This window comes from Epinephelus moara, chromosome 9 (assembly GCF_006386435.1).
Source record: "Epinephelus moara isolate mb chromosome 9, YSFRI_EMoa_1.0, whole genome shotgun sequence".
Taxonomy (NCBI): domain Eukaryota; kingdom Metazoa; phylum Chordata; class Actinopteri; order Perciformes; family Serranidae; genus Epinephelus; species Epinephelus moara.
In genome coordinates this window covers 33,768,774-33,795,098 of record NC_065514.1, presented here as the reverse complement: position 1 = coordinate 33,795,098, position 26,325 = coordinate 33,768,774, and the positions used below count along the sequence as shown (strand labels likewise).

The window sequence follows — 26,325 nt, the reverse complement described above, 5'->3', positions numbered from 1 at the left end:
AAAAACGAAAGACAAAGCATCCTTTATGGTTGCATTTGCTCCTGTTGCTCAAGAAAGCATTTGTTTCTGCTCTCTGATCAAATTGTAACCAATACAATGCAAAAGATCCTTTCACAGCAAACATTTTTGATGCATCATACTGGGAAAAGCACAGGTGTTAATAATGACTAATGATGGCTCAGTTCCATTGACGCAACCTGGTAAACCATGAAAGTTTGATACATGCACATTACTAGGACCCTGAAAACAGCACAAGTACATGAAATGATGCTAAAATGTTCTTGAAGTATCAAAAGCAAAAAGTACTCAATGTGCAGCAGAATGGTCTCTGTCAGTTATTAACATACTTTTGGATGATTTAATTTATAGCACTGCGTAGTAACAAGCAATCACAAGATATGTTTTGGAAGTAAAATCTTAATTTGGAGTAACCCTAGTGGTCTAAATGCAATATTTACCTCAAAAATGTAGGCTAGAGTATAAGTATAAAGCAGCAGAAAGCAGAAATACTCAAAGAACAGTTTTGAGGCACTTGCAAATTATTTAATTGTAACTTAAGTATAGTACTGCATTATTTCCACAGTTGCTATTATGAATGTTGACCTGTGCTTTTTCTACCATGACATGTAAAATTGTCTGCTGTAAATGAGGTGAATTTCCCCTTGGGGATTAATAAAGTATATAAAATAAAAATAAAAAATAAAATAAAATGAAACCCATACTTGAGTAAAAGTACAGGTATCTTACCAGGAAACAACTTCAGAAGAAGTTAAAGTTGCCTATTAGAATATGACACGAGTAAAAGTCTTAAAGGACAACTTCGTTATTTTTCAACCTGGGCCCTATTTCCCCATGTGTATGTGTGCGTATGATTCATAGGTACAACTTGTTCTAAAATTGGTTCAGTATGGAGGGAGGCGGATGCAACCGGAGCCGCGAAACGAGCTAAAACGGTAACGGGGGCAAATACGTCCCGTATAAGTTTGCGCATTAAAAGTGCTTTTTTTCGCCACTGACCGGTTCAGATCGCCAGTGCTATGAGTGGAGTCAGCTGTCAGTCAGTGTTGGAGCAGAGAGGGGGAGGGCTGCCCCGCTGGGTACTGTAAGTGAGTATGTGTGTATGAAGTGCGTGTTTTTTCGCATTTTGGTTGCATCCACCTCCCTCAATACTGAACCAATTTTAGAATGAGTTGTACCCATGAATCATACGCACACATACACATGGGGAAATAGGGCCCAGGTTGAAAAATACCGAAGTTGTCCTTTAAAGTATCTGATATATTAACTGTACTTGGGTATCAAAAGTAACTTTATAAAATTAAGTGTACTTAGTATTGAAAGTAAAAGTACAAGTAAATGTTGCTAATAAAAAAAGCAAGTGGTCAGAATTCTGAGAATTCTGAAGTTTATTTCTTTGTAAGATGTACATCACCATAAAAATGGTGTGTATTACACTTGAAGAAAAATAATGGGTTTTTTTTTTTTTTTTTTTTTACAACTTAAAGGATTTAAAGAACAAAATCCAATTTTTCTTTCTCTCCCACTGTACCATTCATCCATCCCTCCCTTCCTTCCTCCCTCCCTCCTTCCTTCCCTATTTTGTAGTAAGTAACTAAGGTGCAGAGGGGAAATGTATTGGAGTAAAATATTTTATTCAGGAAATGTAGTGGAGTAAAAGTGAAAGTTGACAGAAAAATAAAAATGCAAGTAAAATACAGATACTCCCAAACAATAAGTACTGTAACTAAGTATTATTACTTTGTTACATTACACCACTGTGTATGTGTAAATTATACTGTAAAAAAGTGCAGTGATAACAGTGCATAAAAAGCAGGTCTATGGAAGTATTGAACAATTTTGACAAAAGTTGGCCAACTGATTTAATGGACTTTCACAATGCTGAGACTGTGTTAATTGTTAACTAATATTATCTGCAAGGTTGGAGTTTAATTTATCAAATTACCATTAGAACTTAGAACTTAATGGTATGATTTCAGTCAAATGATGCATTGCACAAAATATTATCCTACGATATATTAATTCATATTACTGATGTACATACTTCATTTTAATAGGCCTGTTTTATATGATACATAGGTCTAGGGTCTAGCCTTGGGGTGGCGCCATAGCTCATACAGGGATCCTTAGACATTATTACATCAGACTGAAGGTTGCTGTTTGTGCTGACTAGTTGAGCTTGATGCATGTGCAGCAACATATCCAAGATGCATGCACAGTAATTAACTGAATATCATAGCAACCTATGGCTTACATTTTACTTAGATTGTAATTGATTGAATAAACGTAAGGTGTTGTAAGGATATTTTTAGGTATTTTGTATCAGTACAAACAAATGTTAAACAAACTAATGAGTTACGCAAAATAAATTGATAAATAAATACACAGGTGTAATGAAAAAATAAAAAGAAGGTTTTAATACATGTTCGAGGTGAAAAGAAAACAACATCCACTAACCGTGTTTTCCGAGGTCACATGAATGCAGCATGAGGTTTGACAGCCAAACATGGCTGCCGCTAGCTAGAGCAACCAGCCAACACCTTCGTCTTTTATTATTATTGGCAGCTGTCAGGAAATAACTAGGGTCGGTAGGGATTCACAGAGAGAGACTGTGAACGGCTGTCGCCCATTTTTCGCCTTTCCTGGTTTTTATCCAGCCGTTCCCCGGTATGTGAAGGTGGTTTGTGTGCCACGGTGGACACAGGACAGGGGTGAAGTGACACAACAACAGTGGACTGAAGGCGGACTGTTTGTTTCTGTTGGGTTTCTTCACCTTTCTGCTGATATGTTTCACAGGTAAGACACGGTGCCACGTTTTATCTGCGGCGTTACTCGGTCATTTCTGTGTGTTTCAGTGTTGTTTTATTTACGGCTGTGTGACTGTCAGCTGACGCGTCGCTCTTGGCAGAATTTAAATGGCACTCAGAGGTAAGAAATGAAGAGAGAGTACCTGGTTGTTACGATGAAAGAAAGGGACTAGCGAGCTTATGTGTCCTCTCTTGAAAGACAACTGTCCATATTAGCCTGGAGACACCTTATTCTGGCCCATATACTCATCTGTTAAAATTTGCTCTCGCAATAATAAAACCCTCTGCCTTTAACAAAAAAAAAAACATGAGAAAAAATAAACAGCCACCTATTAGCTTTCATAGCATTGTTTGTCTCTAGTTAGTTAACTTCTACATCTACAAATTATGGCTCCACCCATGGGTGATTTACAGGGGTGACAATGCGATGCGCTGAGTATTGAGATAAAATATATTGTGTTATATTGCAGTTTATTACATTTTTTCCAACTGCAAATTATTTCACCAGAGAAAGACTTTGTCAACATCAGTTTGTCAACATCAGTTTTACTTCATACAATAAAGCTTTCAGTCTGATGCAAAGCAGACAGACTGAACAACACTGTCATAAAACCTGTCAGAAATGCTGCATACACCTGATCAACTGAACTGTTGAGAGCTGTGTCCGCATACTCAGCACAAAGTCAAACATGTTTTCAGTGGGAAACCCCCTTCCTCCCCCCAGCTGCACCTGATATTCACTGACAGGACCTCAAGGTGCAGCTTGGGGGATGAAGGGGTCCGTCTTGGGGACCTCAGAATTGCATCTCAGCTCTTTGCAGATGATGTGATTCTGTTGGCTTCATCACACCATGACCTCCCACATGCACTGGGCCGGTTTGCAGCTGAGTGTAAAGTCGGGATGAGAGTTGGGATGAGAGTCAGCACCTCTGAGTCTGAGGTCATAGTTCTGTGCAGGAAACAATGGGTTGCTGCAAAGAATGAGATTGCAGATACAAGCAGCCAATATGAGTTTTCACCATAGGGTGGCTGGGCTCAGCCTTAGAGATAGGGTGAAGAGCTCAGACATCTGGAGAGAGCTCTGGGTAGAGCCGCTTCTCCTTCACATCGAAAGTGGCCTGTTGAGATGGTTCAGCCATCTGATCAGGATGCCTCCTGGGTGCCTCCTCTAAGAGGTGTTCTGGGCACCTCCACCTGGTAGGAGGCTTCAGGGCAGACCTAGAACACCCTGGGGGGATTATATATCCCATCTGACCTGAGAATGTCTCAGGATCTCCTGGGAGGAGCTGGGAAGAGGAATGTCTGGAGTACTTTGCTCAGCTTGCTGCCCCTGTGACCTGGCCCTGGATACGCGGATGAAAATGGATGGATGAATGGAGGCATTGATTGACAACAGGAAAACAGTGGGCTCTATCTATGAAATAGGACAACTTGAGAAGCATGTCTCTTCCAAGGGCTTGCCATTGAGTCAAACTTGGGAAGTAGACTAAAGGGTCCTGTACTGTAGGGAGGCAGATTATAGGAGCCTTTATAGTTTATCTTTATGACCTCAGGGTTGGTGAACCTCCTAAAATGATTGCCATCTCTGCAGCACTTTACAAGTTATTCAGGAACAAATCAATTCATGACGTTTGTTAAGCACAAATACCAAATATTCTCTGGTTCCAGCTTCTTGAACAGGCATAGTCGGTATCAAGGTATACCGGGGTATTTGGAAAGCCCGAAAGTATGATTTTCAATACTGTCAAAAATACAGACAGTCTTCTTTCTATTAAACTGATATAGAGATGCTGCATTTAGGTGATGTGTTGCGGTGCACAGCACGCGCCACCAGATGTCTCTACTCCTGTTTGGGAGTATTGAGTCTTGAGTATTGAGATGACCTATTCCTACTACAAAAGCAGTTTATTACCTACATGATTTTATTCAACAAATCATCTCTGTTCAGCCCACTGATATGTCAGTATCTGTTACAGCAACAAATGTCATTGGGTTTTCCAGTAAGAATGGCACATATTTCCTATCTATTTATTGTTTTATGGGCCATACATAGATAAGCTAAGACTTGTCTAGAAGTATGTCCAACTCCTCTATGATAGGTGGAGAAATGCCCCCTTTCAGCTTGTTGGTACTGGACCTTTTCCCAGTTGACCTATTACATCACAGACCAAACAATCGACAAACAAGTTAGCTATTGTTAGCTAGCGGCAAACTGGTACCGTGGTGGACGGCTTTACAGCTCTGTACATTTCGTACGTGCTGTACACTTTACAGTTGGACTAACATGTTAACATGTATTCTAAACGTTCGTTTTTTGTTGGACTAACGCAATAAATAAATTCTCTCTAATGTCATTTTTTTTTCTTTACACAAATACCATCATACATAGTATACCCCAGTGACATTTCTGGAAGGTATAAAGGCATGAAAAAATTGATACCACCCAAGGTTACTATCAAAGATGAATACTTGCTTTGCTGATTCTCTTGGTCTTCTATAATAATAATTTGAATATCTTTGGGTTTTGGAGTGTTAGTTGACAAGCTGTTTGAATAGGTCCACTTTAACTCTGGAAAATTGTACTGGGCAGTTGTCTATATTTTTGTTTAAATAATTCATTATATGAGAAAATAATCAACACATAAATCAATGATGAACTGAATACTTATTTGCAGCCCTACACTCTATCAGTCAGGCCTTTATAGAGAATCATTGTAAGCTGTTCTGGGGAGAAGACATGGAAACCCGTTAAAGTTCATCACCTAGCTAATACTATCCTTAGAGTGACACATGGTGGTCATATGCTGAGGATGTGCTCTCAGCAAGGGGAGCCTGAAGACATAAGAGATACAGAGAGGTCCATGAAGACAACCTGCTTACACAACCTAACCTTTCACTGAGCCATGATTAAAGGACAAGTCCCCATATGTTGTAAACACACTGTGCATATATAGATTAGTTGTTTGTTCACTATGTGCAGCATGTACCCTGCACAGCACGATGCACAACACTATGTACAGCATGTAGTCACTAGCCAGTAGGGGTCATATTGTACCATAGTTACTAGTATGATATGAGTTTATTATTTTCCCAGTGCCCTTTATAAATTCAAAACATGCTCTGCATAACATGTTTTGTAGAGCAGGTCTTTTTTATTGACATTTGGCTAATGAGGCTTCTGTAAAGCAGGGAAGCAACATTCACTGTTGTGAGTCTAAGCTGAGGTTCATTTGAATATCACCCTGCTGCTGGTATCTCGCTGAATGACTGCTGAGATGTGTCTGTACATTGCTAAGAGGGAGCAGCTTGCAGAACTGTCTGATAATCTGCCGCTGTTTGCCTGCTATTTAATGTTATTTGTTTTACCCAGATATGATCAGTTTAATACTCTGCTATTCACACTGTCAGTGCAACTTAATTCCGCATGCTTCACTGCTTTTCAGCTTCCTGGTTTCCAAAGTACAATGGCTCAGTGCTGACTCTCATGACAACTCGTATTATAAGGGATGGGTGTGGTTAGAAGGTGGAAGATGCTGATACACAGATTTTGTTACAGATATCAACAACACTTTTTCAATACCTTGCTTTGAAAAATACGTTTTTATCAACCGTTGTTGATATCATCATTTTGTTCTCAGCAAATTAAACAATGTATATCTGTAAAGATTTTCAATTTGAATAATTTGCTCATCAAGATTTGATGTGAGATTTAAGTGTTGCCTTAATTTTTTGAGCAGTGTATGAAGCATGTACCTCTGTTTTCATCTGATTTTCTTTCTCCTCCCAAACATGGATTAAGGAGCGCACCAGTAAGGTGACTGTAGGGCTCCTTCTTCCCCAGATCATGCCTATTGCAGCTGTCCAACACACACACACACACACACACACACACCCTGTGGCATGTGGCATCTGGGTGGAGACAAGCATTCCACAGTTAAATACCAAACATGCTACCGGTTTCTATGAAGGGCCTGTGTGAGAGAACGGAGAAAATATCTAGTAGAGACAGGAAGTAATGTGGCCCCTGAGATCCACTTTACATTAATGCTTGTGGTACCTGAAACACAACATATCCTTGCTTTTTCTTCTTAGCTGTTGCTGTTTGATGTAGCTCCTCCTCTGTACTGTCAGCTGAATATGAAAAGCTTCAAAATCATTTCACGCAGAAATCTTGCTCAACATTCAGTAACAACATGTGTTAACATACTGTATGTCCAACATGACGTGTCCTTACTCCTTCCTTTGCTTCATGTGATCAGTCATTATCGTTTTTGCCTCTCCAGGTAATCTTAGGCCTCTCTGTGAACCAGCCCCTCACCCAACCCCTTGCTGATGATGTCATCACCACCAGCAAAGCCCTCTGCTACTTCCTTTTCCCCTGGGTCCCAGATGCGGCCCTCAGCTGGCCTGGACTCCCTGTCCATGTCTTCCCTCCTGTCTGGGGATTTAGATGATGAAGGTGATGGAGGAAATGGAGGAGGGGAGGAGGAAGGGATGGGAGACCTAGAAGTGAACCCTTATGATGGTTTGCCCTTTTCTTCGCGCTACTACGCCCTGCTGGAAGAGAGGCGGCAGTTTCCCATATGGAGGCTCAGGCAGAGTTTACTGGAGCATCTGGAGAGCCACAACATGGTGCTGCTCAGCGCACCTAATGGAGCTGGAAAAAGCACCCAGGTAACCAGGACCCAACAGGGAAATAACATGTTGTGTACGTAATCACCTGGATTTGTCAAATTCTAAACGCAAACCTTTTTATATCCTTAAATTGACAGTGTTTGTTGAAGATGCACACACAACAAAGAAAAGATGATCTCAACAGTAACACTTACCCATGTTTTTGATTAAACATTTCCATAACACTCTTTGAGAGGGCTGGGTAATTAGTTAACATTTCATATACTAATGCCAAGAACCAATTTCTGTACTGATACAGAAAAGTACCTTATTCAATACCTTACTTTACTAAGATTAACCATTTTTCATGCAACACAATAAAGCAAACATCTTAAATGCATCGTCTATTAACAAAAACAGCTACGTGTTTACAAGATCTTTACATACAGTGTAAAATTAATTGTTTTCAGACAACTTCTGATCATCTGACTCTATTTTAGGTTCTGCACAATTTGAGGTCAGTGCACTGCAACTCAAGAAAACACAAGCAAATGAAGACAGCCAATGTCTTTGCCACTTTCACAACACACACAGTACTTTGCATTTTAGAAATAAAACACAAGCACATTCATTAAGAAACACATTCAGTAATTTGACACCATACTGTATATGTGATTTAAAAAATACGCTGCAAATACAGAAACTCTATAGGAATTAAAATAATTTTATTACCAAATTAGCAAAACTTTATTAGTGACTTTTCTTCAATTAAGACAAGTCTAATAACAAGGCAGGGAAGAAGAGTAAAAGCAGAAACAACCACAGTGAGATGTTGATGAAGAGCTGCAGACAACAGGCTCTTACTGCACCTCTGCAAACAGCTCACCTCCAACAGGTAAACTTCTTTTACCTGCCCTGCTGTGGAAAAACACATGCAGAAAAAATAACAGGGGACTTTAGCCGTAGATTAGCCTGCAACTGAACACGTAGCCCACTTCATAGAAAATACCGGGATATATATCGTGTATCACCATTCAGCCTGAAAATACGGGGCTTTGAAAGTTTGTCCATATCGCCCAACCCTAATTTGGCATGGTGTTACAGCTTAAATGCATATGGAAAAAAATTCAAATAACTAAATAGAGGGGAATTAAAAAAACAAAAAAGGCACAAATACTAACTGTGCCCATTAAGGGATAAGCACATACATAAGGGGGATGGGGGGCTACATTGTGCTAGCAAAGGGAAATTTAGTCCCAACGCACGACAAAAAAGGTTGCCAGACCTTATAGTACTTGGAACCTGGGGCAGTGTATTTAAGATGTTCAACTTTGAGATGGGACATGATCTCTTTCACCCAATGTCTGTGAGATGGTGGTCTGACCATCTTCCAGCTAAGGAGTATCAGATGTCAAGGTGTGACAGATCTCATCTGTGGGACTACACCAAACAATGCAGTCAAAGTGTTAGGGTGGATGTCCGTATTACACATATATGAGAGCGTATTTAATATACCTGTCCAGAATGGGCTCAATTTGGGACATAGCCAAAACATGTGACTGAGACTAGTCGGGTCCCGACTGCTTCTGATTCAGTTTGGGTGTAAACCAGGGTAGAGTTTGGCCAGCCTAGATAGATGCAGCCTATGCAGAACCTTAAATTGCAACACCCTGTGTCTTATACACATTGACGATGAGTGTACCAATGAGATTGCAGCCTGCCAACAAGTATCTGATATAGTGGTTCCTGGCTTACCCCCCTTCTGCCTTGCTGAATGATTATATGATTATGTGACGCGATCTTTTGAATAATGTCATATAATGCAGACACCAGACCACAGCAAGTTAAATCCATGTTCAAGCGTTCATCAATCCACGTATCCTGTGGATTTATTAAAGGAAAGCGTGTTTTGACCTAACTACATATCTGTAAATAGTTAAAGAAACCTGACTGGGGGACATTAAAGTCCTTCTGAAACTGTTTAAAAGAAAGAAACTGCCCTCCGTTGAAGAGATCTTAGAGAATTATTTTTATGTGATTATAACCAAACCTATTTCTGCAAAAAAGAAAGGGAGAATAATGTGACAGTAACCAGCACAAGTGGTTAGATTCCAGTGTCCAAGACAATGGTCACTGGTCTTATGTTAATGTCATTATAAATGCAGGCCAACATTAGGGTTGCATGATATAAGGAAATCATGTGATACATGATATGCGATATTGTTGTTGAGTATCGCAATAATGATTTTACTCGAATAGTGTAATAGTATGATTTTGCATATACATTTGTATGTACTAATATATTTCCATGTGTTTTATAATTAAAGACCAGGCTGATGCTTTGAACATTATACTGCAAACACTTTCTGATCCCATACACTGCTCTCTTTATAGTAGATGTGTCATTTTGTACAATGACCTGGTTATCATTACACCTGCTTCTCAGCTCCACCTCCCTCAGGCTAATGAATGACAGCATTAAACCACCAAAGTAGAGTTACACTGTCTGCTGTAACCTGAACACTCATTTCATCAAGAAACGCGCAGGGCTCTTCTTTCCAGCACCTTCTTTATCTGCACACTTAATGCGGCTGCTGTTGGTCTTATAAGGAAAAAAAACACTTGATCCTTTAGTATTTTTACCTGCTGCATCTTTATCACTCTGGTGGCACTCATATTTATGACAGCTGTTGTTGGGGCACTGTCACTTAGACCTTTGCACTTGTTACTGTTGGCCGCATGTAATGTCAGTCATTTCTGCTATCTTTACTTCCACTTAGCGTTGAATAAGAACAACTGATATCTTGCTCAAAATGTTCTTCAAATTCAATATTTTAGAACAGATATGATGGGACTATGATGGCCAATGAGGGCAAAGGTGCTACAGCAGCCCAAACTATTTGCATTAGAAGAAACGTGCTGCGGTTTTCGAAAGGATGCCACACAGGGGCTTAAATATAGATAGTGCAGGCAGTGCAGTTGCACTGGGGCCTGTGAAGTGGGGGCATCCATAGAGAGAGTGGGCCCTCCAACAATGTGTTGGGTGGAGAATGGACCCTTATTAGTGATTGCCAGCTTAGAAATAGTTCTAAAGAGGAACTGCAATTTGCTATATATGCTCTTAAAAAAGGCAAACCCATTTCTGTCATGTTTTTTTTTTTCTTTTTTGTAAAATAGTCAGTAGCATCGATAACAAAATACTATGCTTATTCTACATTAACTAAAAAAAAAAAAATTAACTATAAAGGGTTGAGTTAAATAAATAATTTATTATTTTCTTTGGTATTTTTTGTCATATACAGATGCAATGATGATTGCCTGGTAATATATATGTAATATATATGTTGATGTTGTCCATTGTTGAGTCTCTGTTTGATCATGTGACGAGATAATATGTGCACAAAAGCGTGCACTAGGGCCCATAATAATAGTGTAGCATAATTATATACACATCCAAAACAAACACAGAAAGGAGCTGCAAAACAAGTATATTAACAGCAAACACGCTGCAAATACAGAAATTATGTAAGTCAAAAACCATTTTAATCCCCATTAGCTTCCACAGAGTGATCGTCTTCCTTCGTTTGTTTGTTTGGTGTTGGAGAATTCAGCCTGTGTCTGTCAATGTCCTCATCATTAGATCTAATGCAGGCTTTGATTAAATATTTATTCAAGGTCCAGAGTAGGGCCCTGTTTTTTTTGTTCCATGGATGGCACTTCAGTTGCTTGTTATTACTGGAACATGTGCACACCTACAGGACTGTTAGCCAAGTGCATAAAAGCATGGAACAAATAGCTGATAGTTGTGGATCCAGTCTGCATCACGCAACCTGTTTGAATCTTCTTTAAGATGTTTTTTAGATTGCGCATTATTTTTAACATAGAAGCACACTTAATTTATTGCCTTAATATGTTGTATGATAGGGTTCATTTTCCTCTAGGTATTATAGCTGCAAGATTTCTGTTTTTTTGGATTTAAAGGCATGACAGAGGTTTAGCTCGTTTTAGCTCATTATTTTATTTCTGTGGTTAATGTGGAGATATTGCATTTCTGCTCCCAAGTGGCTCAAAGATGATTTGATTCAGCTATAACATAAATTGTAGTCATGGTTTAGAGTCCTGATTTTAAGATTGCTGTGAGATTTAACAAGCCCCTCTGACCAATATTTTTTTGACTGTGAATGAGTCCACACTCTGACCTTATGCCCAGGCCTCACTGCCCAACTGTACCTGTGCAGGATGGTTACCCTGCTGCACTGCTGCGGCTTGCAGGCCTGTGGGGTCCACACAGACAGTGTTGCTGCTGTGCCATTATCTACATTGAGACTGCCTTTAATAATATTTACATATAATATATTATTATCTATAGCCCTTTGTAAAGGGCTTTTGACATGAAACCCAAGCAAGAAGTTTTGAGTTAAAAATAAACATTATTTTTTTCATGTCTGTGACATATTCTACACATACAGACACTGAATCTGTGGTGGAAGGTGCAGTGTAGCTTTTATGTATCAATATACTATCAACAGATTATTTTCACTGTCTATTTTGCTGTGAACTGCACGTGTCACGGAAAAAACATAGGCAAGACTCCAAATTTCTACATGAGCCGCTGCGCGTGCTGTGTTGTGCCATGCTGTGTTGCACCTTAGTCACGCTGCTCATGCAGGCAGTGTGGCTGCTATAGTGTGTTAACATGGGTGCCAGAATAATGTGGGCTGGCTGTTATACTTCAAGTCGCCAGTGAAAGCTGAGCATAATGAGAAGTAAGACATATCTGAGACATCTGCTGGGAAAGTGCTTTATCTTTATGTTCAGTAAGTGTTTGCACCACATATGTAACTTATTTTTTAAGTGTGTGTGTATCTGAAAAACTTAGTAATACTATGTGAAATCACTCATGTCCCAAATACTATATTACAGCCTCCTCTGTCTTTCTTCTTCTCTTCCTCCTGTTCTTACTGCAGGTGCCACAGTGGTGTGTGGAGTATGCTTTGTCTTATGAATTCTCTCAGGGCCTGGTGTGTTGTTCCCAGCCCTATTCGGTGACAGCGGCAAGTCTGGCCCTACGCGTGGCTGATGAGATGGACCTCAGCCTGGGTCTGGAGGTGGGCTACAGAGTGTCTCATGATGACAGCTGTACACCTGACACCCTGCTCAGGTTAGGATGCATGTATACTTCACATTTCACAATGTCATGTTATTACCGTCCCCAGTACTGGTCACTGGTCTCTCATTTTCAGTTGCACTGTTACAGCTCCCAACAACAAAATGGAAATCTGCTTTTTCCCTTGAATCATTCACAGGAGAGGTAACAGAGCAGTGCAGAAATTTTAATATTGAAGAGAAGTGTCTATTTTGTGACATGATAACATCGCTTTTAACTTTTAAATGGTTTTACCCTTAGAGGGTGAGATTGCAACACCACAGGCTGCCTTGCACCTCCCCAGAAATGTATCTACATGTCGCCGCGACACAGACCTCCTGTAAATTTTTGTAAGCTTAAGAAGTAATTTGTAAGTAAAGTGGAATCAAAGCTGAAATTTTATTTTGTTTCACGGGTAAGAAACAAAAAATAAATAAAGCCCCTATAAAATATAATTTTAAGTTCTGTGAGGATTTACCCTGGCTTCATATGAGTAGAGGAAAGTCCGCTTAGCCACTAGGCTAATTTATGCAATGTAAAATGTCATAGACTAATTCTAATAACATTAGCATGTTGTATTTGTGGTAAAACATGTCTAGTACAAGACAATTGTTTTGCCTGTGAACCTTGCGAGTTATTATGAAGCCAAATTGTGTGTGTGTGTGTTTGATATTCTTACTATTTAGTCATGTTGTATGGTTGTTGTTTTTAGGTGTGTTTTGAATTAAATCTTATAGAACGTCACAGAAACACCACCGCCAACTGGTGTTTTTGAGGTGTAACTGCTGAAAGAAACAGACACACCACTGCACATGTTTAAATGTTCACAACTGCGTAGGCTCTGTGCAGAGCCCATGTACAACTATAAATCAGCCTTAAGCCACAGCAAGAAAGCAAATACATTAATTTCTGAGCATGCTTTATAAAAAAAAATTACAGTCGGTCATAAGACTTTTTTGAGGTATTCATTTGTATAATGTTGTTCAGTAAGCCCCCTGAAACTAAACTACATCAAAATAATATGATTGATGAGCTTTTAAAACTCCACAATTAACAGGCAACATGCCAAGACACAGTTTTTTTATTCTGATATCAAAATGTGTTCTCCCATACTGTAGGGAAATCCATGAAATGTGTCATTCATTGCTCAATTTCCCATGCACAATGCTGAACTGTATCATGTGTAATTGTCTTCTCCTCCCAAGAGGTAATATAGAGGGCTTCATTGGATTTCATTATTCATGTTGTGTGGTCTGTCTTGTTTATAGCCACACCTTGATTCTTTGTTCTCTTTTCTCTCAGTTTGCTTTGTAAGGTGGCAGTAAAAGTGTTCCGGCAGTTTATTCACTGAAAATGGATCTCTGTGTCCTTTCCTGCACTCTTGAATGATAATAAAAATAAATGTACATCCATAAAGGTGTCTTCAGCCATTTAGCATGTCACTTTGTCACATGGTTATGTGTCAAAAGATGTTTTGACAGAGCTCCTGGCCATTGATAGTATTTTTTGTGAGGTTTGAGCCACTGAGATTTAAAGACAGCTGTCTGGCTTTAAATCACTCTTTGTTTAAAGGATACTGGCTCTTTCCTCATCTCCTCTTTCCTTTCCCTCTCCCCAGGTTTGTCAGTGACACCCTCCTGTTAGAGGAAATTATGTCAGACCCTCTGCTGCATCAGTATGGTGTTGTTGTGTTGGACGAGCTCCAGGAGCGTACTGTGCCCACTGATGTCCTGCTGGGCTTACTGTGTGACGTCTGCCGGCAGAGGCCAGACAACTTCCGGGTAGTTCTCCTCACTCACCCGACTCTGGCACCTCGCCTCTCCTCCTTCCTGGGACCATCAGTCCCTCACCTCTCCCTGGACAGCGGGCTCACTGACCTCCCTACTAGAGATCAAGAGGAGGGGCGTGAGGTAGAGGGGGACAAGAACACTGTTGAGTTTAACAGGGTGGAGACACTGTATCGGGAGCTTCCATCTGGGAAGGGCCCAGCGGCTGCTGCCTGTCACATGGTGCTGGATCTGCACAGAAGGGGAGAGGAAGGAGATGTGATGGTGTTTTTGGCCAGTGCACAGGTACAATCTTATATTATATATATACATATATATATATATATATATATATATATATACACACACATCTCATAGTAGTACAAAATTCTAGGAGGATAAAACAAGCCCACATAAATACATTTAAATGAATGAATGAATGGCAGTATATTACAGATTCATTCATTTTACGTAACTGCTTATCCTGTTAGGGGTTGGGTAAAGCCTATTCCAGCTGGTCAGGTCACCCAGCTATCACAGGGCTGACACATAGTGACAGACAACCATTCACGCTCACAGTCACACCCATGGACAATCGAGAGTCACTAGTTAATCTAACCTGCATGTCTTGAGACTGTAGGAGAAAGCCAGAGTACCCAATTTGCAGCGTAATAGGTATTGAAAATGATAATTAGTTGTAACTAGGGTTGTCAAATGATTGTCAAATTTTTGAATCGGTCTGCAGTCAGTTTCCACCCATTTAGCAAGCGCTGTAGTTAACTTCCTCGATTTAGTTTCATCTACAGGTCTGTGGTGCTTCCCTCACTCCAAATTAGTGCTTTGCCATCTTTGGCGATGTGGTTGCCCGCTGACATCAGTCTGATTAGTTGCACTTGTGAGCTTAGCTCATAGGTGGTAGCTCAAACCCAAAGTACTTTGGTGATATTTTATTTCTGTGTGACACAAGGTGCATATTACTTTTGACTTGTCAACTGAGCCATCTGGGAGTTTTTTAAAGTGGTAAGAGTCATTCAAAAGCACTGTGGTGTCTTATTTTCCATCACTGTGGCAGCAGGAAGCAGAGAGCCGCTGCGGCAACTTGACTATGGCGTGTTGAAGGGATGAAACAGCATCATGTGATTAATGCAGTTTTTAAAAATAACATGTGTAGACCTTAATGGCATCGCGATTAACGTGTTAACGCTGACAGCCCTAGTTGTAACCCTAGACGTGTGTGTTGTGCATTAAGGTTAGAAACACACCTAGAACTAGGCCATGAGCTCATTTTTGTACAGTAACTACATCAGAATTGCAGGTCATGTGAAGTGATGTAGGCTCCAGCCCCCCCGCGACCCTCAAGAGGATGAAGCGGTTAGAAGATGAATGAATGAATGAAGTGATGTTATAATGTCCAATAAGACAGGTGAGAAACTATTTCTGAAATGACTGGGGAACAGTCTCTGAACACAGTATCCATTTCTTTAAGTCTGTCTTAAAACAGTACTGACATTCCTTTATATCCCATAATCGTTCTTCCTGTTTACACTGGCCCTGAAAACTCTCTTCCCGATGCACTTCCAATGTACATGATGGGGGACAAAATCCACAGTCAGGGAGTAATACAAAGAAGGAAATGTAACTTTGGACAATTTACACTTGATTCATCTAGCTCAGACTGCTGAAGCCTCAGATTATCTTCAGACGAACTTAAGAATATATGTATTAGACAGAACAAGGACTGTGGAATTTGTCTACATCACTTCCATTGAAAGCATGCTTGGAAGGATTATAAAAAAGACTGAAGAAGAAGACAGGCCTGTACTGATGCAGCTCTGCCTGCCACTAGCTGTTGTCTTCCACATTAAGTAAAATGTGTGCATGCACCAGCTGTTGTCCTCCACATCATTCACTGTGCATGCATCATTTCCTGTGAATCCCTTGTGCATGGGTATGTACGTTGAATCCCCGACAGGAATGGAGGACTCTGCCAGTACAAATGAAAACTGCTTAATAGAGAAACAATTACAGAATTCAAATGTGTTGAGTGGCTATGATGAAACAATACAGACCATAAATACCAAAAAACTTCAATGGGAAGCCTAGTCCCAAGTAAACACCTAGTCCCTTTCACTTGCTTGGTGTTGCAACACATTTTGACAAATAAACACCTGCCTCAATTAGAAGCCTGGACTGGTTGCCATGCAGTTTATTTTTATAGAAGTCTTTTGGATGTACAAAACCAGGTTGTTGGCTTATCACTTGAGCTAACGTTAAATAGCTGTATAGATTGCACATACAAATATGAATGTTTAAACTTTTGTCGGAAATGACATGCTGCACATCATTAGCTTGATTAGATTCTTCACGATTCGTTCAGTTCACTTTACTGAAACCATGAACACCACAGAAAAATTAGTTCAGATTTACTCGCATGGTTAACATGAGGGACAAAAAAAGTGGTGACTCCCAACCTCTAAAGCTGTCACAAAGTCAGAATATGTGTCCATTCCTCAATGACCCAGTAAGTTACTTATATTTCTTTAGTCCACGAGGGTCCACAAATCAAAAGAATCAAAAAGGGTTTTTTTATGAATAGTAATCCAAGTTGTGAATATTGTTCTAACAGGATAAAGGGGTGTTGTTGTCGGCATGCCGTTTTTCAGTAGTTAAGACCTCAGTGTGCCAAAATGTAACAAAAAATGAAGAGGGGCAGGACTGATTTTTAAAGTAAAACTAAACAACATTGGTAAAGACAGAATTGCAGCAATAATAAGAGATACTGCTCTTTATAGGTAGAAAGTGTATCAAGTTCCTTTTGACGACTTTTTGTATTTTGAAGAAAAGGAAAACTGGTTATACCAGTGTGTATGTGTGGTGTCCTGTAAAGTTTCACCACCTTTGTCTTGGTGAGGAGTGAAATAAGGACACCTCAACCTGAGAGGCCTCTGTTACAGGTCTCTCTCTCTCTCTCTCTCTCTCTCTCTCTCTCTGTCTCTGTCTCTCTCTCTCTCTCTCTCTCTCTCTCTCTCTCTCTCTCTCTCTCTCTCTCTCTCTCTCTCTCTCTCTCTTTCTCTCTTGCACACGCGCACGCACACACACACACACACACACACACACACACTGTATACAATACGCAGACACCTTGTGTCTGTCATGTGTTCTCTGTCCGTGTACAAAACTGACTGTACATATTGACCAGCAGAATATTAAACTCTTTCATGCACATTGACCTCCCTTTATGTCAACATCACCACACCCTCTGCTCCTCGACTCGCTGTCAGTCCTGGTTTCATTTAACTCAGAGCCTATCGTGTGTGCCTGTGTGAGCTGAGGCTAGATTTGTAAGTCAAAATCCTCTCTGATGATACTGATCTGTTCAGGTTAATCCTCAGTAAAGCACACACACACAGTGTACTGACATGACAAACAAAAGCACAGAGAAACACCTCTCAGGATTGCCTTTCATCAGATATATAAAATAGTAGATTGAAACTGAGGCTTCATTCTCTCTCCCCTCTTCTGTGTAGGAAATAGAAGAGTGTGTGGTCCTGCTGGAGAAGGAGTGTGTAGCTCTGAGTCCTCAGCTTGGTCCTCTCAGGATCCTCCCCCTCCATTCTGGACTGGGTGGACTGGCCCAGCGGGTCTACGAATCTAACCCTGAAGCTTCTACACTGAGGCAGAATGACAGCTCTGAGAGCGTGGATGACCCAGTGCTGGGAGCAGGAGGGCCGGGGGTCAAAAGGAAGGTTATCCTCTCTGATACCCTCGCAGAGGCTTCCTTCTCCCTGCCAGCTATTCGCTATGTCATAGACACAGGCCTTCAACTCAAAACTGTGAGTTTGTTTTCAGACATGACAAAATGTCATGATTACATTACAGTTTAACACGAAATAATCTCACTTATCTATGTCTCTTATGCTTCAGTTGTATTGATTTTCTATGATTATTGGTTGCTTATATAATTATGGCTCCGCCTCAGTGATAGCTGTGGCCAGAGGTATTATGTTTTCGGGTTGTCTGTCTGTCCATCCCATTCTTGTGAATGCAGTATTTCAAGAATGCATTGAGGGAATTTCATACATCAGGCACAGACATCCACATGGACTTAAGGACGAGCTGATTAGAATTTCATGGTCAAAGGCCACTGACCTCACAAAAAGTGTTTTTGGCCACATCTCAAGAATTAATCTGCTAACTATGACAAAACTTCACACAAATGTCTAATAGGATAAAACGAAGAAGTGAAGAAGAAGTGAAGGTCAAAAGTTGGCTTTTTTCGTTATTTGTCAATCCACACAAGGCAGGTGGGTAGGGCAGGGTTAGCTGTAATATGCCACCCCTAGAGCAGTTTGGGGGTTTGGTGCTCTGCTCAAGGGCACTTCGACAGTCAACTTGCACCTCTCCAGCTGCCCAGTCCGTATAGGGACTTGAACCGGCAACACTCTGGTTCCCGAGCCAAGTCCCTACAGACTTAGCTGCTGCCATCGAATTGGTGACTCTAACCTTGGGTATCCATCTTGAAACTAATTGTATAGATCTTTTGTGCTGCCAGGGAGAGGATGTGTGTGAAACATCCATGTTTTAGAATTTGTATCCATCCATATTTGAGACATTGTTTCAGAGATGGATGTAAACTGCAAGTTGACTGGTTGGTGTAGGCGTACAACCCTGAGGTAGTTATTCTAATTCAAACTTAAGATTGTTCTAATGTTGTGCTCAGTGGAAGGTGCTGTGGGTAAAATCTAAATCAGCTGAATGCAAAAATGTAAACATTTTCATTGTGCCTTACTGCGGGGGAGAAAGAGTTATGACTTCAACAAAATCAGCATGTTGAGGCTGACGTGTAAAAAAAAAATCACTCCATTCCTGACGTCTTTGCCCATATTCTGCCACAGGTTTACAATCCACAAATACGAGCTAACTCACAGATGGTGAGGACGATCAGCAAACACCAGGCTGACATGAGAACTCAAAGGGTGAACAGCCATCTTCCAGGTGGGTCAAAGGTCATTGTTGCTGTCCTGTCTACCGGCTGATGTTGTTCGATGTGAACATTTCCTAAGCCCTAACATGTCACTTGAAACTCCATCTGGATGTGTAGGATTTGAAAACGTCTGACTTTAGTGACTTTTAGCAGGAGGATCAGACTCTGTGCTAAACAGCAATACTTGCCCGCTTACTAATTTAGACTTTGGCTTTGCACTTTCTGTATACCCAGCTTCAAGCGTGTAAGAATAATCTATGTCACTACATGTTCATTAAAGGCAGATAATACCTATTTTACAATCCAGTTCCTGTATCACATCAAACTGTTTTAGTTATTAGTGACATTATTGAAACAAAGTGATAATCAGTGAAAAAGATGGATTTTTTGTCATAAATCAAATTGTTTAATCACAGTAATTTACTGTATCATGACTATTTACTGCGTGTGTTGTCTTTGTCGGTTTCCAGGACTATGTCTCCGTCTTTACCCCCAGTCTCTGTATGAGGATGGAATGGAGGAAGCTCATTGTCCAGGGGTGATGGAGGAAAACCTCAGCCACTTGGTGCTGATGCTTAAGAGGCTTGATATTGCTGACATGGGACAGTGCAAGTTCCTGGACAGACCGGGTACATCAAATACTTATCAACTACTTTGAAAAGTATTTAGAATTTAAGACTGTGATACATCACAGAATATGACTGAGTCGATAAGAAGCTACAGTGATTAACAGACTTAGAAAAGTTTTAACCCTCTGGGCTCACCATTGTTTCGATAATAGCAGGCTTCAGGTAACAGAACTAAGAATCTCTTTTGCTGATCAGTCGGTTAAGGTTGTGCTTACATCACTGACTCCGGCCACGGCTTACTTCATCACTACTGTTGCAAAACGGTGGATAGACTTTGATCTCTACTGCTTGTTCAAACACTTTCTTTATCACTCTCTTTTTAAGCTGGTTGAGAAGCAGTTTGTTCTTAACATTAATGAATACTGTAAATAATGTAGTTTTGTAAATGTGTCAGTGGGTCTGTGTTTGACCAATACGTGACCCTGCAAACTCTGCCCTGTTCCTTGAACTATCAGCACTGCCCCTGCAGAAGGGACTGGTTTTACACCTGGAACCATTCCACAAGAATCACCTTAATGTAGTTCATAGTTCCTCTGGGTGAGACACAGGTTTACATCTCAATCAATCAATCAATCAATTTTATTTATAAAGTCCAATATCACAAATCACAATTTGCCTCACAGGGCTTTACAGCATACGACATCCCTCTGTCCTTAGGACCCTCACAGCGGATAAGGAAAAACTCCCCCCAAAAAACCCTTAACAGAGGAAAAAAACAGTAGAAACCTCAGGAAGAGCAACTGAGGAGGGATCCCTCTTCCAGGACGGACAGACGTGCAATAGATGTTGTACAGAACAGATCAACATAATAAATTAACAGTAATATGTATGACAGAATAAGACAGAAAGAGAGACAGAGACAGAGAGAGATGCAGGACAGACAGTAATGACAGTAGCTTCTCATCTGAGTTTCTCAAAAGGTTCAGGGTCACCTGAGCTAAGCTACTGCAGTGGACATGCCCTGAATATGTTAAATCCAAGGTGATTAGAGTGGATCCACTATCAGCTGTGATTATGTTACATCTTTTAAGGTCAACGACATTTTGGATCAGATCTGTTTCTTATCAGGCCTACTTGTAATGGGTCTGACTGTGTTACAGATTGTGTCGGTTTGTTTTTTGTTTTTTTTGTTTTTTTCGAAAATGAAAAAGTAACTTAACACCACCTAATAGTCTTGTTTTTGCTGACCTCCAGTGATATAACTTCTCACCTTGCTGAAGCAATGTAAAGGTGTACTCCAGGACATTATGACATCATTATTGGGGTTGGTTACAGGCGCTGGAGCACATTTCACATCTCAGACCACACCCAACTGCACTTGGCAGTTTGCAACAGAATAAAAACTTTCAGCCAGAGCTGGCAGTGACACTGCTTTTCAGTCTGCTGTACAGTTACTTTTTCATTCATGCACATCAGGTCAGCAAGGTCTTCCATTGTTCTGTTTTGGATCTGGTCCAAAACTTTGGGCCTGTGAAGATCTGCAATGCCTGGTAACCAAAAGTAGAGTTAAAAACTACTTGCAGTCACCTCTGGATACAGAGCACTGGGATGTTCTGAGCTGTACATGGGGGCCAGGAAATTGAAGCTGTAGTTTTAGTTGTGAAAGCCTCCAGGTGGAACAGGTTTGTTAAGGCTGTGAGGGATCATATTCAGATTGCCACAAGGATGTTCTAGCTCTGGTGTTGTATCAGTTGTATCAGTATCAGTTTTTCCAAGTGTAAGTTCTCCCTCTCTCCTCTATGTTTATTTTTCCACCATGTCTCTGTCATTCCCAGCCCCAGAGGCTCTAATGCAGGCCCTTGAGGACCTGGACTACTTGGCAGCCTTAGATGATGATGGTAATCTGTCAGAGGTGGGCATCATCATGTCAGAACTGCCACTGGAGCCTCCGCTGGCTAAAGCCCTGATTGCTGCCTGCGAGTACGACTGTGTGGATGAGCTGCTCACTATTGCCGCCATGCTCACAGGTAATAACAAACGTGACTCATTTTACGGTTTGGTAAACATTAAAAAGGGCACAATAACTTCATACAATGCCCATGGCACAATGAAAGGTTATAGCTGCGAAAATAGTGCATAACAGCATTTATTAATCAATGTTGATAGTATGCATACATTACATTTTCATATGTACTTGTTTACTGTAAAATTAACGTCTCATCTGATCTTTGTCTTGTGTCAGCTCCGTCCTGCTTTGTGACAGCAGAACCCAGCAGAGAGGAGGCAGCTATTACACACTGGAGACCTCTGATGCATGCAGAGGGAGACCATATGACTCTCATCAATATATATAAGGCCTTTATAGAGCGTACGTACAGTTCAACCCTCATCACATAAATTCTTTGTTGGTTACAGGGTTCCCACTGATCAAGGAGTCTAGAACGGCAAAGTAAGGCCATTTGTTACATCAGCCCTGGACAGACAGTATTGGATGCTCCCATTAATGGTTAACTAACATTGGAATGTGTTTCAGCATTAGCAACACATGAAGTAATACAGTGTTTTCAATTTGGATATGGAATGTAATAGAAACTGTAGCATAATAACCACAGTGGGAACCCAGCAGTAATGTCTATTCTAATGACTATTGAGGTTTTAGTGACATGAAATATAAATCTGTGAATTATTAAATAGTGTGTGTGTGGTAATTGCAGATAACCAGGATGAGGCGTGGTGCACGACAAACTTCCTCAGCCACGCCTCCTTACGATTAGCTGTGGTGATCAGGACGGAGCTGTTGGAGGTGATGCAGCGGATTGAGCTTCCTGTTTCTCCTCCTGCTTTTGGATGTCAAGACAACTGCACAAACATAAAGCGTGCTCTCATCTCAGGCTTCTTCCTCAAAGTAAACACCCTGTTTTCTTCAAACTCAGTGATAGAAATGTAATCAGTTGCCTCCCTTAATTTTTTCGCGATAATTAATTCTATATTATATTTTTATGCCTCTGCACAGGTGACAGCTGTAGGCAGCGGCATTATGTTTTCTGTCCGTCTGTCCATCCCATTCTTGTGAATGAGATATCTCTAGAACTCCTTGACGGTTTTATTTTTCAAATTTAGCACAAACATTCAGTTTGACTCAACAATGAACTGAGCATTTATTGGTGGTCAAGGGTCGAAGGTCAAGGTCACTGTGACCTTGCATTCTTCTAATTTTTGTGAACACATCTGGAGAACAGCTTGAGGGAATTTCTTCAAACGTTCCCTTGCAGTCAAAAATGATCGAATTAGATTTTGGTGGTCAAAGGTTAAGGTCACTTTGACCGTGCATCTGTCTCATTCTCATGAACTTGATGTCTCAAAAATTACAGCCGACGGCCAACCAGCATGTATATTCTGCAGCTGCGTGACAGGAAAAAACTCTCCATACCTGTAGAAGGTGGTAGTCTGTAATCGTCATTCAAAAAGGGAAATCGGACACTAGTTAGCCAGTTAGCACATTAACAGAGCATATTTACCATGTGCCAGTGAACAGAAACACAAACCATCAGGGAACATTTGTGCTAAAGAGCTCAATGGCTAAAGAAAAATAATCTTACCATATATAACAATTTTATTTTGGGCTCACCGCCTCTTGACTTAAGCTCTGTGTTTACTTTCCTCACTTTCATTTCTCTTCTCGTGTGCTGAGCTGAACTGCCAATCACAGTGATTTCATTCACTGACAGGCTCTGCTGTCACCGATGCCAAAAAAAAAAGCCAACAGGGGCTGGTGGTGTGGGACAGCACACTGACTAGGGCAACGGATGCTCACCGACAGCCCAAAGCTGACTGAAGGTCAACCGTCAGCTTGGTGTGTCAGGGCCTTAAGAACCAATTTACTGATAAGTTCCTCAATAAATATGTGATTCTTATCTTTTGTAATGTGGAACCTATTATTAGAAAACCACTGTTTTTGTGTTGGTCTAACCCTCCATATCACACACTCATAGTGTTTACTGGTTTGCTTCATCACATTCTTCTTTCACCTCACAATCCTTCACACATCCTCCCACAGTTGCTTACTCTGTTGTTGATGATCAGTGTTGTTGTTACCCTCTCCAGGTGGCTCATGATGTGGACGGCTCAGGTAACTACCTCCTCCTAACTCATCGCCATGTGGCTCACCTGCATCGCTTCTCTTCCTACCTGTGTCGGCAGCCGTGTCCCAAACCTCCCAGCTGGGTCCTGTACCATGAATTCACCATCTCCTGCGATAACTGCATCTGCATCGCTTCTGAAGTCCACCCTCAAATGTGAGTCACACTGTGAGACTGTGAATGTGGAAGTTACTGTGTAAAATTTTGCTGTGTAAAATCAACAGCAATGAATAGAGCCAGGCTAGCTATTTCCCCCTGCTTTCAGTCTTTATGCTAAGCTAAGCTAAGCTAAGCTAAGCCAAGCCAAGCTAAGCTAATCACATCCTGGCTCCAGAGAAGCCAATAAATGTTTTTATGCCTCTGTCCTGGTGATAGCCGGGGCTGGATGCATTATGTTTTTAGGTTGTCCATTCATATCTATGTACGTCCCATCCTTGTGAACACAATATCTCAAGAACACTGTAAGGGAATTTCTTCAAATTTGACACAAACTTTCACTTGGACTGGACTGAAGAATAAACTGATTAGAATTTTGTGCTCAAAGGTCAAAGGTTAAGGTCAAGGTGATCTCACAAAATATGTTTTTGGCTATAACTCAAGAATTCATATCCTAATTATGACAAAACTTCACAAAAATGTCTAATATGATTAAATAATGAAGTGCTGACATTTTATATCCAAAAGGTCAATGGTCAACTTCACACTTTAAAACACTTCTCTGGCCATTATTCAGTGTCATATCTCAGGAACAGAAGGGGAGACATTTGGTCAGATACTTAATTGGTGACTTTAAACTTGGGTGTCCACCTTGAAACTGTGCTGATTGTATGACCTTCTGTGCTGTCAAGTGGAAGATGTGTGTGAAGTATCCATGTTTTCACAGACATGGATGTAATCTGTAAGAGAAAGTTGACTGGTGTGCGGAGGCATTTTCAAGTGTTCCTATATTGAACATTGCAGCCTCTGATGATATTTTGATGTCTCTAAAAGGCCTATATAATCCATTCTCTCCTCCCTGATGTAGGCTTGTGGAGTTGGCCCCTCAGTACTACCTGGGAAACCTGCCATCAAGTGATGGCAAAGAGCTGCTCATGGAGCTTAGGCAAAGCCTGGGGCCCCCTTCATACGAGCAGGACAGAGTGTCAGATGAGCACAGCAGGACTCACAGAGATGCAGATGGGATGGGAGACACTCTCAATCAGTCCAACACTGAGCTCTGTGTTGTCCAATGAGACGGAAGAAGAGACGGAGCATCTCAGGAGACAACACTAAACACACAGCTGTCACTTTATTGTTTGATCTGAGATCTGGTACTTTGTATGAATTAGTCTGGAATCTCATTTGAGGTTAAATCAATTTGATGTGTGATTTCAAATGGACTTTTACTGGAAAACGTATGTACAGTAATGTATTGTTAATGTGTCTTATACATCATGCAGTGGCTTTGGAAAATATTCAAACCTCTTCATTTTCTCCTTGTTGTGCTTTGTATTGACCTAATTTAAAATGTTATTTAGAATATGTTTTTATTTAATGAGGGATTTCTGCAATTCTGTTTCTGTAATTCTGCAAAACTAGACTAATAATAGTCTGTTATTACTTTCTCACTGTGGGGTGTATGTGCTGTGGCACAAAATCATCCATTTTAAATTGTAGCACAACACAAATAAGGAAAAGTGGATGAAATAATATGTCAAACCCTTTAAGTGTCATTTCTGTTAATAAGATTTCAGCTAAAAGTAATATGCACTACTGCAGTGAGCAGAGACACTGTCAGTGCTTGACCTTTGACCTCTATGCAGAAGCCCATCTCAGGGCTCACTGTGACCTGATGCTGCAGCGGTGATGCACAGAGCTTCTATTTTCAACTTTTTGATACTGTTTGTATAATGTTTGGGTTTCCTGCTTAGATTCTGCCTTTTTCTCTCCAATTTTGTGTCAATGATAAAAAGTCCTTGTGTTACGTGGATTCTTATGGTCCTATCTAATAGGATACTTCTGTCAATACAGTACTTAAATACTTCAAATAAAATTGTGGTTTTCCATGTTTGAAATATCTCAGATGAGTGATTTTTTTTTTACCATACAGCTGCCTCAAGTAGCTTCATTTTCTCTGCCTCAATGTCTGTTACAGTTAGAGGTGTCCCGTATTTAAGGAGCTCTAGACAACATTCAAAGCATTAATATAGCAGAAAACTAGGCTAATATTAGCTTCCTTTGTGTGTGTTGTTATCTGCTCTTCACTGTTTGTTCTTCTCTCTTGACTGCTCTTACATTGTAGT

At 40.6% G+C, this 26,325-nt stretch overlaps 1 protein-coding gene across 1 annotated transcript; it reads left to right on the top strand.

Moving 5' to 3' along the window:
* Window positions 1-2,484: 2,484 nt before the first annotated feature.
* On the top strand, window positions 2,485-26,099 carry dqx1 (DEAQ box RNA-dependent ATPase 1). Its single transcript, XM_050052400.1, has 12 exons — window positions 2,485-2,814; window positions 7,109-7,499; window positions 12,407-12,600; window positions 14,204-14,657; window positions 17,879-18,184; window positions 19,247-19,346; window positions 19,806-19,964; window positions 21,740-21,931; window positions 22,147-22,272; window positions 22,619-22,809; window positions 24,009-24,199; window positions 25,068-26,099. Exons 2-12 carry the CDS (start codon window positions 7,158-7,160, stop codon window positions 25,273-25,275), a joined length of 2,463 nt encoding a protein of 820 aa, XP_049908357.1. The 5' UTR covers window positions 2,485-2,814; window positions 7,109-7,157; the 3' UTR covers window positions 25,276-26,099.
* The last annotated feature ends 226 nt before the right edge of the window (window positions 26,100-26,325 follow it).